General features: G+C 33.6%; 2 protein-coding genes across 2 annotated transcripts; one reads left to right on the top strand and one right to left on the bottom strand.

The window, feature by feature from the left end:
• The first annotated feature begins 1,971 nt into the window (after positions 1–1,971).
• On the top strand, positions 1,972–4,152 carry LOC139891043 (probable E3 ubiquitin-protein ligase XERICO). The gene is made up of 3 exons (XM_071873970.1): positions 1,972–2,132; positions 3,162–3,234; positions 3,354–4,152. Exon 3 carries the CDS (start codon positions 3,363–3,365, stop codon positions 3,816–3,818), a length of 456 nt encoding a protein of 151 aa, XP_071730071.1. The 5' UTR covers positions 1,972–2,132; positions 3,162–3,234; positions 3,354–3,362; the 3' UTR covers positions 3,819–4,152.
• Positions 4,153–4,738: 586 nt separating this feature from the next.
• Positions 4,739–6,896, bottom strand: LOC139891042 (uncharacterized). Its single transcript, XM_071873969.1, has one exon. The coding sequence runs from the start codon at positions 6,716–6,718 to the stop codon at positions 4,994–4,996; it is 1,725 nt and encodes a 574-aa protein (XP_071730070.1). The 5' UTR covers positions 6,719–6,896; the 3' UTR covers positions 4,739–4,993.
• Positions 6,897–12,713: the final 5,817 nt, after the last annotated feature.

Genomic DNA, 12,713 nt, shown 5'->3' with positions numbered 1-12,713 from the left:
TAGGTTCGTGAATCCGAGGCCAACCCTACACTTGTTAAATGTCGTTATATGTATTTTTACTACAAAGTACATTAGGTGAGTTTCATTTGCTCCCCTTTTACTCTTTATATTTTTGAGGCTGAGAATACATGCAAATGTTTTATTAACTGTTTTACAATAATTATATGCGTGAGTTTCATTTGCTCCCTTTTTAAATGCTTTTGCAATATATATTTTTGGGACTGAGAATACATGCAGGTTTTATAAATGATTTACAAAATAGACACAAGTACGTGAAACTACATTCTATGGTTGAATTATCGAAATCGAATATGCCCCTTTTTATTAAGTCTGGTAATCTAAGAATTAGGGAACAGACACCCTAATTGACGCGAACTCTAAAGATAGATCTATTGGGCCCAAGAAGCCTCATCCAAAGTACCGGATGCTTTAGTACTTCGAATTTATATCATGTCCGAAGGAGGATCCCGGAATGATGGGGATATTCTATATGCATCTTGTTAATGTCGGTTATCAGGTGTTCAAACCTTATGAATGATATTTTTGTCTCTATGCATGGGACGTATGTTTATGAGAAATGGAAATATGAAATCTTGTGGTCTATTAAAATTATGAAATGATTATTTATGTTAAACTAATGAACTCACCAACCTTTTGGTTGACACTTGAAAGCATGTTTATTCTCAGGTATGAAAGAAGTCTTCCGCTGTGAAATTGCTCATTTTAAAGATAGTACTCGGAGTCATTCATGACATATTTCAAAAGACGTTGCATTCGAGTCGTTGAGTTCATCAAGATTATTATTAAGTCAATTATAGTTAGATATATTATAAAATGGTATGCATGCCGTCAACTTTCGATGTAATGAAAGATTGCCTTTTCAAAAACGAATGCAATGTTTGTAAAATGTATCATATAGAGGTCAAGTACCTCGCGATGTAATCAACTGTTGTGAATCGTTTATAATCGATATGGACTTCGTCCTGATGAATTAGGACGGGTCTCTACAGTGGTCACCGAACCGAATCTAACAAATACAAAAGTACGGGTACAAGATACATTCAAATGGAGAGTATATAATATCCTTTATTTTATATAATATTATCATATAATTTCATTGTGCTTATTGATATAATTCCAAATTTGTAGGCTTGATATCATTTTTCTTGTATTTTAACTACCAAAATTATGAAATGTTAAATCAAGTTTTAACATGATCTTTACGTGATTTTATTTCATAAATTTAGAGATTATAAAATGATAATATACTCTTAAGAATGTGATTTGAACATAAAGGTCTCAAGTTTAAGCTTCACCACTACTATATTTAGCATACTCAAGTGCAAATATTTACTCTATCGGGATCCTGAATTTAAAAAAAATAAAAATAAATAAATAATCGCTTTATCTATGCCTAATTATCATTTATTATAATTATATATTTCATGTTTCAATTTTTATTTTCTATATTATTATTTTGGTTATTTAAGAAAAATTATTCACTAAATATTTAAATAAAAATTTATTTATAAAATTTTAAATTCTCTAATTAGTTTTTTTATTACTTCTAATTATTTATTCATTAATTTAGACATTTATATGAAATGAATATATGAAGTCATTGTGTCCTTATACATAATTCAGTGTTCAATTTAATTGTTTAGTATTTTGTATTAAGTTGTTTTAAATCAGCTATTCACTTTTATAAATAAAGAAGTACCATTTATTTATACTCTTGTTGTATACTTGTAAATTTAAATTTAAATATATATAGGTAATAGAAAATTAAAACTATAAATATAAATATAGTAATTAAAATTAAAGTATATAATAAAATAAATAAAGTAATTAAAATTAAAGTTAATAAAATTAGTTTTAAACTGTTTTTTATTTATCCGATAGGGATACTACTATGGTTGTTGGCATATATAAATACTGCGTAGCAACAAGAAGATATACCAATTCAAGTAGGCGGTGTTATTGAGGTGCCCATCATCATCCATTACTTTCTCTTCCCCCACCTTCCTCACTCTCTTTATTACTCAATTTTATTTAACCCGATTCAATTTTTCATTTGAATTCTACAATTCAAATCACCTAAATTCTATTGAAGCTCAATCTGTTGCATCTAGGTATGTCTTTCATCTCCATTTTTAGCTGTTTCAAGTCACTGATTATATAGGAAAGATTATTGCGATCTATTATAGATTCCACTTTAAATTTAAATTCTTTTCTTGAAATAAACCCGGATCTCTTGTGGGTTTTTGGTTTAGCAACTGGGGTTTGCTTTAAATTTCAACAAAGTGTTTTACTTCTTTTAAAGTTTTGATCTTTTATATTGAATAATTGATATAAATAAATACCTTTTTGTGGGAGTGTGTGTTATTCCCCAATTAGACTTTTTTTTCATTACATGATTCCTTTGTGGTTAGATCTTTCTTTTTTTAATTGAGGTAAGAACCCAATTGTGTGCTTAATTTTACAAGCTCTTTTTATTGTTTAACAATGGCCGGAGGTCCCCTTGAAAGCAATCTCTTTATCCGTCGAAGATATGACTTTCTCCGCTCTTTCCGCTCTTGAGTGTTTAACTCGGGGTGGAGAAATAATTTTTTTATTATAGAGGAAGGATTGTCTACGTCCCACCTCCCCATACCCCACTCATATATGATTGGTTATTGTTATTGTTGTTTTTATTGTTTAACATTTTCTTTTGGTTGGCTGGATTGTGTTTTTGTTGCAATTATTTGTAATTAACAGAATTTTTGCTCAAAACTTTGTGTTATTCTATATTTAGAAAAAGAAAGTGGAAGTGGTGCAGGATTAGTCTTTCTTTTTTACCTTTTTTTGTTCACCTCTATCCAATTATAAACCTAACTTATGGACTTGTTTGGATATATATTTCTATTTCTTGATAAGAATTGTAAGGACAAGGGAAAAAAACAATTATTAGGGTTTAAAATCTTGTTCATTCTAGATTTCCCCATAATATAATATGATCATACAATCTATAGTTTTGTGTTAAGACCGTTATACAAAGATATGGATATGTAGGTGCAAATTTATGAATCCAAGAAATAATTATTAATGGTGTGTATTTCTTAGAATCTTATGTACTGATGTTTTGCAATTTATGGTTTTTTTTTTCTTTTTTTTTTTTTCAGAGCAAATTAGTTGAGGATTTATAAGAACATCAAATTCATCTGCTTCTTGTTTCAAGATTTTTGCCTGCTAAAGGTAAGATCACTAACTATAAAAGTGTACCAATGTTTCCAGTTTTCAAGCTAAAAACAATAAGAACAAGTTTTACGTTTATCAATAATATGAAGTTTGATCCTGTTTATGTATCAACTTAGGTTAACAAAATGGGTCTGTCACCATACCAGAGCCCATCTGATGCCGGTGTCCTGTGTGTGATACTGGTGAACACAGCCATGTCAATTTCGATAATGAAGGAAATAGTTCGTTCGATCCTTCACGTGATCGGCATTCATGTATCATCATGGGAAGATTATAACAATCAAGCACACTCAGAATCAGTTGACTGCAGAGGAACACCATCCGAAACTTATATGGAAGAATTCAGAAGCCGAACACCGTCGATCCTTTACGACTCGTTGTGCCGGCGCACCAAACAAGAATGCTCAGTTTGTTTGGTTGAGTTTAAACCCGATTCAGAGATAAATCGGCTTTCGTGTGGACATGTTTTCCATAAATCTTGTGTTGAAAAATGGTTAAAGTATTGGAATGTTACTTGCCCACTTTGCAGAAACCATATGATGATGCCCAAAGAAGGTGAAGAAAACACTTGCCCAATGTGAGGTTTCTGGTTCTTCAGTTAGTTTTTGGATGTTTTTTAAGTGCTTATGTTCTTGCACAAGTACAGACTTGAAATTTACTATTTTGTAAATATAAAAATGTGTATTGTTTCCGGTGTTGTTATGCACACCTGAGAAACGGTTAGTTTCCTTCTTTTCAGTTTTGGCTCGGGTTTGGATCAGAAAGATGTATAACGTGTAATGTTTCCGGTGTTGTAGGCACCTGAGAAACTGTTAGTTTTCTTCTTTTTCAGTTTCGGCTTGGGTTTGGATAAGAAAAGAAGTCATCTTTCATGGTGTATTTGGTGTACAATTTCTCCTTGAATTTTATGGTCATCTTTGGTAATTTTAGAATATAAATTTCTAACACTGGAATAAGCTAGACTCTAATTTTAAGTACAACACGCCTAATCAGTTTTCAAGAATCAATTTTAGTAAATGTAACAAATTTCTAACAAACAAATAAGTATTTGTGAGTCGATTACACCGGACCCAATTCAACTAGTACTAAAAAATGCCTCATTTGATGCCATATACAGCAGCAATAGTTTAAGGAACAAAATGCCCACAAACATAAATCTATTGCTTCTAGCAATTCCCCAGTTTGTTCTCATGTGTCAAGTTTGTCTCACGGAATCCCATTGGATTCCGTGAGCTAAACGGGACTTTAGAACAAAGGTTTGATCAGTGGCAAAACTTGAACCCGACTTTCACATGAGAGTACACACTAGAAAAAACCATTTTTTTGGTAAAAAAAAAAATTTAGTGTACTTTTTAAAAAACAATCAAGATGGGGCAGATAACCCTTCGGATACACTATCCTCCACCGCTAGGCTTGATAATTTGACTAATACGACAACTAGAAGTCATAGGACTTTTTACAACACAATGTGCATGACAAAAAGTGAGCAGATTTACGCAAATGACAGCATCACAATATATCCAAGAGCAGAATTAGGCAAATGAAATAGTATCACATGATCTTAATGATCAACGAACGACATTCTAGAATTACAAAAGAGGTAACTTATCTGAAAGTAAAGACATCTAACGTGCTACTTGACCTCACACTATACGTTTACGTTTAGGACAAAAATTCTTAATAGTGACAGTATAATAAAATACGATCCATGATAATTCACATACAAACACAAGAAAGATCTCAAAACCTTAAGAAGTTAGCTAGCTTCGGAAGTGCAAGTGTTGATGCCATCCTTGCAGTCTCTAGTGAGGTCATTAAAAGTTTCGATTTGCGTTTTACCCCTCAAAAAAACCTCTGTATCAACAGATGCCCTCATGTAACCATCAAACTCAACCGGAACACCCTTATTCAGCTTTGTCGTCTCACTATACCACTCGCTGTTCTCATCCCAAAGATCTTTATATTCATCTAGAAAATGGGTCGAATACTTGTCTTTCAACGGGTCAAAGAACGACGTATCCGGTTCATCTGTTGCAATATACAAATTCCTTCCATCGTCAACCTTATCTTGCAATGAAGAAAGTAAAGCTTCAGGGGAAGTATCTGTATCAAGATTCGGCCATTGTACCCTATTCCTCGCCTTTTCACCTCTCACAACATGAACAGAATCAAAATCCCAGTTCAATTTTGCTGATATTGCTGAAACTATGTCCATCAATCTTCTCGATTTCCAAATCATGTGCCATGGTCTTTGTATAACAGACTCTGCTTCACCTTCACAAACTCTATACCAGTAATTATCAGGCTCAACACTACCAAATTTTCTCATAATCAACGTATCTTTCACCCCAACCATCTTCATCGGCGTAACCCTAATATCCTCCACGAGCGAGATACTCAACCCGTCTTTCTGATGCCACTTGTTCCAGTCTGACCAAAACTGATCCTGATCCAAAACAGATGCAGACTCCCTCAAATGCTCAAAATCAAAGTAATACCTAAAATCCTTCCCTTCTTCATCTTGACCCGACCTAGTATAAACAGAATTCAAACAAATGTTCAAATCCATCACAAGTGTCCTATTCAAGTACTGCGCTTCACCTAACGCACACATGAAACTCCACAAATAATGATCCATACTCTTGCATCGTTCTCCACCACCACTATACAACAAATACTTCCCTTGATCAAACGATTTCTCCGATTCAACAACAGGAAGAGTATCATTCACACTTTCACCAACCACTTGAACACCAATGTTCTTATCATCTTCACCCATCGGCGTTTTCTCAAACCCAGGCTTCTGATGCTTCTTCCTTTTCCTAGCATTCCCACCCGAATGATAATCACCAATACTAACAACACTAAGCGTACAATTCCCCGACCTAGCAATCACAAAACTCCTATAATCCTTATACAGCGAAGCAGTCTTCCCTTCTTTAGGCCTAAACCGCCACGCCATATGACAAGAACTATCATTCATTCCACGTACCGGTTTCCCAAACCTATAAAAATGTATATCCTTAAACTGCTCAATCGCAGCACTCATCATCAAATGAAAAACCTCAGGATCAGTACAATCAATCGGCTTATCGATCTCGCCGCTACAATCAAGCGCCTCTTTTTCCTCAACCTCGCTATCCATCGCAGGTAACGTACCTATACTAACTACATCGGATGCATTTATCGAACTACCGAAAGCAGTTTCGTTCGCTTTCATAAAATCCTCACCAGTTTTCACAACAGTACTATCGGATATAAATGTGGCATTCGAAGTGGAAGTTAAAAAGTTTGTTATTTTAGTTGAAGGATGGAATAAAGGATCTTCAGGTTCATAGGTAGCAGCAATAACAGTAAAAACTAACACACCGATTACAAAAAACGTGAAGAACACGTTTCTGATTATAGCCAGCGCATTTTGCCCTAAACTTTCCGGCCGGAAACTTCCGGATCGTGACGGTAAACCACGGCCGAGCATCATTTACTTCTAAATTGTTGATACAACAAGTACAATAGCTAGGGTTTTGAAGATTTGATGTAACAAATAAGTTTACAAATATTAAATTAGAAATACCTTTATACAATTGAAGTGGTAATCAGAGTATTAGATACACGGAGATTGTATGTATTGACTTTTTTCAGATCTGCATTGTGTAGAATGAGCTGCTACTGTGTGAGTAGAAGTCAATTGTAAAGGGCATAGTATTTTTGGGTATAGTGTGACGGTTAAGGTGCAGTGCGCGCACGGCGCAAGATAGTTGTGGTAAAGGCTAACGGGCTAACGTACGTGGAAAATAGATCCACCGACACACGGACGTAGAGAAATGGGTCCCCACACGGTAATTTGTGTTTCTATACTGTGGAATGTCTTGTTTCAAAGATCAATTGTGTAGGTAAAATTTGAGGGAAAAAGGTGGTCAAAACATAATTATATTTTCGTTTTTCTACGTTTTTTCTAAAAAGCCAAAAATAATGATATTAACAAACATATATGCATATTTATGCATTTGTCGGAAGGTGCAGACCATACAAGACACACATGTAGAATAAAAATTATTACACGAATGTAACAATATTAGTAGCAGTCAATCCTAATTGCGGAAAAGTAAATAAAGTGTGAGGATGTCCGGAGTATGCAGATCAAGGAAATGTTGACCAAAATATTAGTTTGGGTTAGGAAAAGGTAATTATGTTGATATTAAAGCTTATGATTGAAATGGTATAGATCTGGTTGGATGAGCCAATTACACAGACCTACTTATCTCTAGACTCTCAGAGTTCTCGTTGAGTAGTGAAAAGCATGTCACGTAGTTGTATAACTGAAATGTAACTATACCTCGGAGGTTATCCTTAGTAAAGCACTAGGTTTATTAGTGAGTTGAGTTCTAATCCTAACCCTCGTTATCAGTTTGGTTAACTGAATAACAACGTGCCGTGTTGATTGAACACTGATCACAAACGGAAGGAGTCCGTCGAGTTAAGTTGACAAAACCTTAAATGAAAACTAACAACCATTTCATCATACTAATGAGATCAAACCAAGACAAACATTATACAACATTAAAGTTGATATACTGAAAGTAAAACAAATAGAAACCTAACAGGTACCTAGACGGTGAATATGACTTAATCCTAGGGCAACAATCAAACAAAAACATGCAATAGGTTGGGATCATACAGTCAGGGCACTAGCTAGATCTTAACAGCTCCTAAGAGGTCTCTTTGGAACAGTCAATAGGCATACTAGGTCATTCATGTCTCAATTCCTAAGTTCCGTGTCCTAAAAGCGCATTAAATGCCTCTCGGGAACTCCGGCCATACCGAGTTCATAGAATCTTCAGATACAGTATAACCAGGGGTCTTAATCCTATGAAGTAGCTAAGTTCATATAGGTGGACAAGTCATGATCACAACCTAGGTTGGTCAATCCTTAAGATGCTAGCATACAAATCTATCAGACTTCCTAGTTCAGCATAATAACGATAACCGTACTAATTTAACATAATCACGCTAACCCAAACTTCTATCATGGCAACATACAGATTAATTAAGCTATCATGGTAATATCGGAACGCATTATTAAACATAAAAGGTAAGAATACATGTTTAATACTGTCATAACCCGACCTTAACCATAAGGACGAATACAATAACATATGATTTCATCGCGAGGTATTAACCTCTATATGCGACGTTTTTCAAAAACTGCATTCGTTTTTACAATACAAACCATAACTTTTATTACAAATACAAGGTTTAAATAAGATAATAATGATTATCGTTTAGCGATAATCTTAGACTTACAAACTTTACATGTGATAATAACAATACGACTTCCAACATATTTTACATTACAAATCCTCCGACATGCAGTTTTATTTTTGACACAAATATGCATACTCAAGATCTTGCTTAAATTCAACATGTTGCAGCGGAAGCTTTTAGTTATCACCTGAGAATAAACATGCTTAAAACGTCAACATAAAGTAGGTGAGATATAGGTTTAATGCCGGCAGCGTTATGAATATAGACCACAAGATTTCATATATAAACGTTTTAATAAAAATATTCTAAGTTGTTGAGCACTTGATGTAGTGACCCGAACTTTTCCATGTTTATATATATTAATTGAGATTGATATTTACATGATTAAATGTTTCCAACATGTTAAGCAATCAAACTTGTTAAGACTTGATTAATTGAAATATGTTTCATATAGACAATTGACCACCCAAGTTGACCGGCGATTCACGAACGTTAAAACTTGTAAAAACGACATGACGATATATATATATATGGATATACATATGGTTAACATGAGATTATGATAAGTAAGTATCTCCATAAGTATATTAACAATGAGTTATATACATATAAACAAGACTACTAACTTAAGGATTTCGAAACGAGACATATATGTAACGATTATCGTTGTAACGACATTTAAATGTATATATATCATATTAAGATATATTAATATATCATAATATCATGATAATATAATAATTTAACATCTCATTAGATATAATAAACAATGGGTTAACAACATTAATGGAGATCGTTAACTTAAAGGTTTCAAAACAACACTTACATGTAACGACTAACGATGACTTAACGACTCAGTTAAAATGTATATACATGTAGTGTATTTAGATGTATTAAAATACTTTTGGAAGACTTCAAGACATATATCAAAACACTCATACTTAACGAAAATGGTTACAGTTACTTTCCCATTCTTTTCTTTCATCAAGAATTCTAGTCGTATTCTTACCCGTATTATACACAGCTTCAAAACGTACTTACTATGGGTATATACCAATAGGAACTAGCATGGGATTCCACTCTTGATTATGTCATGTATGACTAATCAATTTTAACTTCTACCATGAGCTAGTCAACTAACTAGAACTCCTTTTAACCCCACTCACCACTCACCAATTACCACTCATCATTCACTCCATTTCACTTCCAATTCTCTTTCTAATTCTCTCTCAACACACACACACTATTGTGAACGTATTTTTCCAGTAGTTAATCATCATCTTCATCAAAAATCACTTCAAGAATCAAGCTATAATCATCATAGGAAGAACACTTCAAGAACACTTCAAAAATCCCTTCAAGTTTACTAATTTACTTCCAAGCTTTCTAATCCATTCCAAGTAATCATCTAAGATCAAGAAACCTTTGTTATATACAGTAGGTTATCTTTCTTATTCAAGGTAATATTCATATTCAAACTTTGATTCAATTTCTATAACTATAAACTATCTTAATTCGAGTAAAAATCTTACTTGAACTTGTTTTTGTGTCATGATCCTACTTCAAGAACTTTCAAGCCATCCAAGATCCTTTGAAGCTAGATAATTTCTTGTCACTTCCAGTAGGTTTACCTACTAAACTTGAGGTAGTAATGATGTTCATAACATCATTCGATTCATATATATAAAACTATCTTATTCGAAGGTTTAAACTCGTAATCACTAGAACATAGTTTAGTTAATTCTAAACTTGTTCGCAAACAAAAGTTAATCCTTCTAACTTGACTTTTAAAATTAACTAAACACATGTTCTATATCTATATGATATGCTAACTTAATGATTTAAAACCTGAAAACACGAAAAACACCGTAAAACCGGATTTACGCCGTCGTAGTAACACCGCGGGCTGTTTTGGGTTAGTTAATTAAAAACTATGATAAACTTTGATTTAAAAGTTGTTATTCTGAGAAAATGATTTTTACTATGAACATGAAACTATATCCAAAAATTATGGTTAAACTCAAAGTGGAAGTATGTTTTCTAAAATGGTCATCTAGACGTCGTTATTTCGACTGAAATGACTACCTTTACAAAAGCGACTTATAACTTATTTTTCCGACTATAAACCTATACTTTTTCTGTTTAGATTCATAAAATAGAGTTCAATATGAAACCATAGCAATTTGATTCACTCAAAACGGATTTAAAATGAAGAAGTTATGGGTAAAACAAGATTGGATAATTTTTCTCATTTTAGCTACGTGAAAATTGGTAACAAATCTATTCCAACCATAACTTAGTCAACTTGTATTGTATATTATGTAATCTTGAGATACCATAGACACGTATACAATGTTTCGACCTATCATGTCGACACATCTATATATATTTCGGAACAACCATAGACACTCTATATGTGAATGTTGGAGTTAGCTATACAGGGTTGAGGTTGATTCCAAAATATATATAGTTTGAGTTGTGATCAATACTGAGATACGTATACACTGGGTCGTGGATTGATTCAAGATAATATTTATCGATTTATTTCTGTACATCTAACTGTGGACAACTAGTTATAGGTTACTAACGAGGACAGCTGACTTAATAAACTTAAAACATCAAAATATATTAAAAGTGTTGTAAATATATTTTGAACATACTTTGATATATATGTATATATTGTTATAGGTTCGTGAATCAACCAGTGGCCAAGTCTTACTTCCCGACGAAGTAAAAATCTGTGAAAGTGAGTTATAGTCCCACTTTTAAAATCTAATATTTTGGGATGAGAATACATGCAGGTTTTATAAATGATTTACAAAATAGACACAAGTACGTGAAACTACATTCTATGGTTGAATTATTGAAATCGAATATGCCCCTTTTTATTAAGTCTGGTAATCTAAGAATTAGGGAACAGACACCCTAATTGACGCGAATCCTAAAGATAGATCTATTGGGCCTAACAAACCCCATCCAAAGTACCGGATGCTTTAGTACTTCGAAATTTATATCATATCCGAAGGGTGTCCCGGAATGATGGGGATATTCTTATATATGCATCTTGTTAATGTCGGTTACCAGGTGTTCACCATATGAATGATTTTTATCTCTATGTATGGGATGTGTATTGAAATATGAAATCTTGTGGTCTATTGTTACGATTTGATATATATATATAGGTTAAACCTATAACTCACCAATATTTTTGTTGACGTTTTAAGCATGTTTATTCTCAGGTGATTATTAAGAGCTTCCGCTGTCGCATACTTAAATAAGGACGAGATTTGGAGTCCATGCTTGTATGATATTGTGTAAAAACTGCATTCAAGAAACTTATTTTGTTGTAACATATTTGTATTGTAAACCATTATGTAATGGTCGTGTGTAAACAGGATATTTTAGATTATCATTATTTGATAATCTACGTAAAGCTTTTTAAACCTTTATTGATGAAATAAAGGTTATGGTTTGTTTTAAAATGAATGCAGTCTTTGAAAAACGTCTCATATAGAGGTCAAAACCTAGCAACGAAATCAATTAATATGGAACGTTTTTAATCAATAAGAACGGGACATTTCAGTTGGTATCAGAGCTGGTATAACGCCGTCCATGTGTGACGGGTTAGTCGTAAAGGAGATTCTCACAGTGTTACCTGTGACGAAGCATTGGCTCTTACTCCTTGCGATCCCTTACGAGGGTTGGCAATTGCCGAGAGGCCGGCCCTAAAATCAGTATCTGAGGTACACTCAGTGGTCACCAGGCGGTTAGCTGGGAAGGCACTGGGTGGGACGGTGGTTGTCCCCAACTGTATTTCAGTTGGTATCAGAGCGTTGGTCTTAGAGAACCAGAATTTTGCATTAGTGTGTCTTATCTAGTTTGTTAGGATGCATTAGTGAGTCTGGACTTCGACCGTGTTTACTTGAAAAATGATTGCTTAACAAATTTTGTTGGAAACTATATATTTTTAACATGTGAATATTATGTGATATATTAATCTCTTAACGCATTTGATATTATGTGATAGATGTCTACCTCTAGAACAAGTCCCATTGACTCACCTAATAATAATGAAGAGTCAAATGTAAATTGGAATGATTCGTGGACTGATTCACAAGTTCCCGAAGAGGAACCGGAAGAAGAGTCGGAACCGGAAGAAGAATCGGAACCGGAAGAAGAATCGGAACCGGATGAAGAAATAGAACCGGTGG

This window comes from Rutidosis leptorrhynchoides, chromosome 2, assembly GCF_046630445.1.
Source record: "Rutidosis leptorrhynchoides isolate AG116_Rl617_1_P2 chromosome 2, CSIRO_AGI_Rlap_v1, whole genome shotgun sequence".
Classification (NCBI taxonomy): Eukaryota; Viridiplantae; Streptophyta; class Magnoliopsida; order Asterales; family Asteraceae; genus Rutidosis; species Rutidosis leptorrhynchoides.
The sequence above is the reverse complement of the archived record's forward strand: the minus strand, read 5'-3'. Positions and strand labels throughout refer to the sequence as shown.

Excerpts from the sequence above, each read along its gene's own strand:
- LOC139891043 (XM_071873970.1), top strand. The coding sequence starts at position 3,363 with ATGGGTCTGTCACCATACCAGAGCCCATCTGATGCCGGTGTCCTGTGT.
- LOC139891042 (XM_071873969.1), bottom strand. The coding sequence starts at position 6,718 with ATGATGCTCGGCCGTGGTTTACCGTCACGATCCGGAAGTTTCCGGCCG.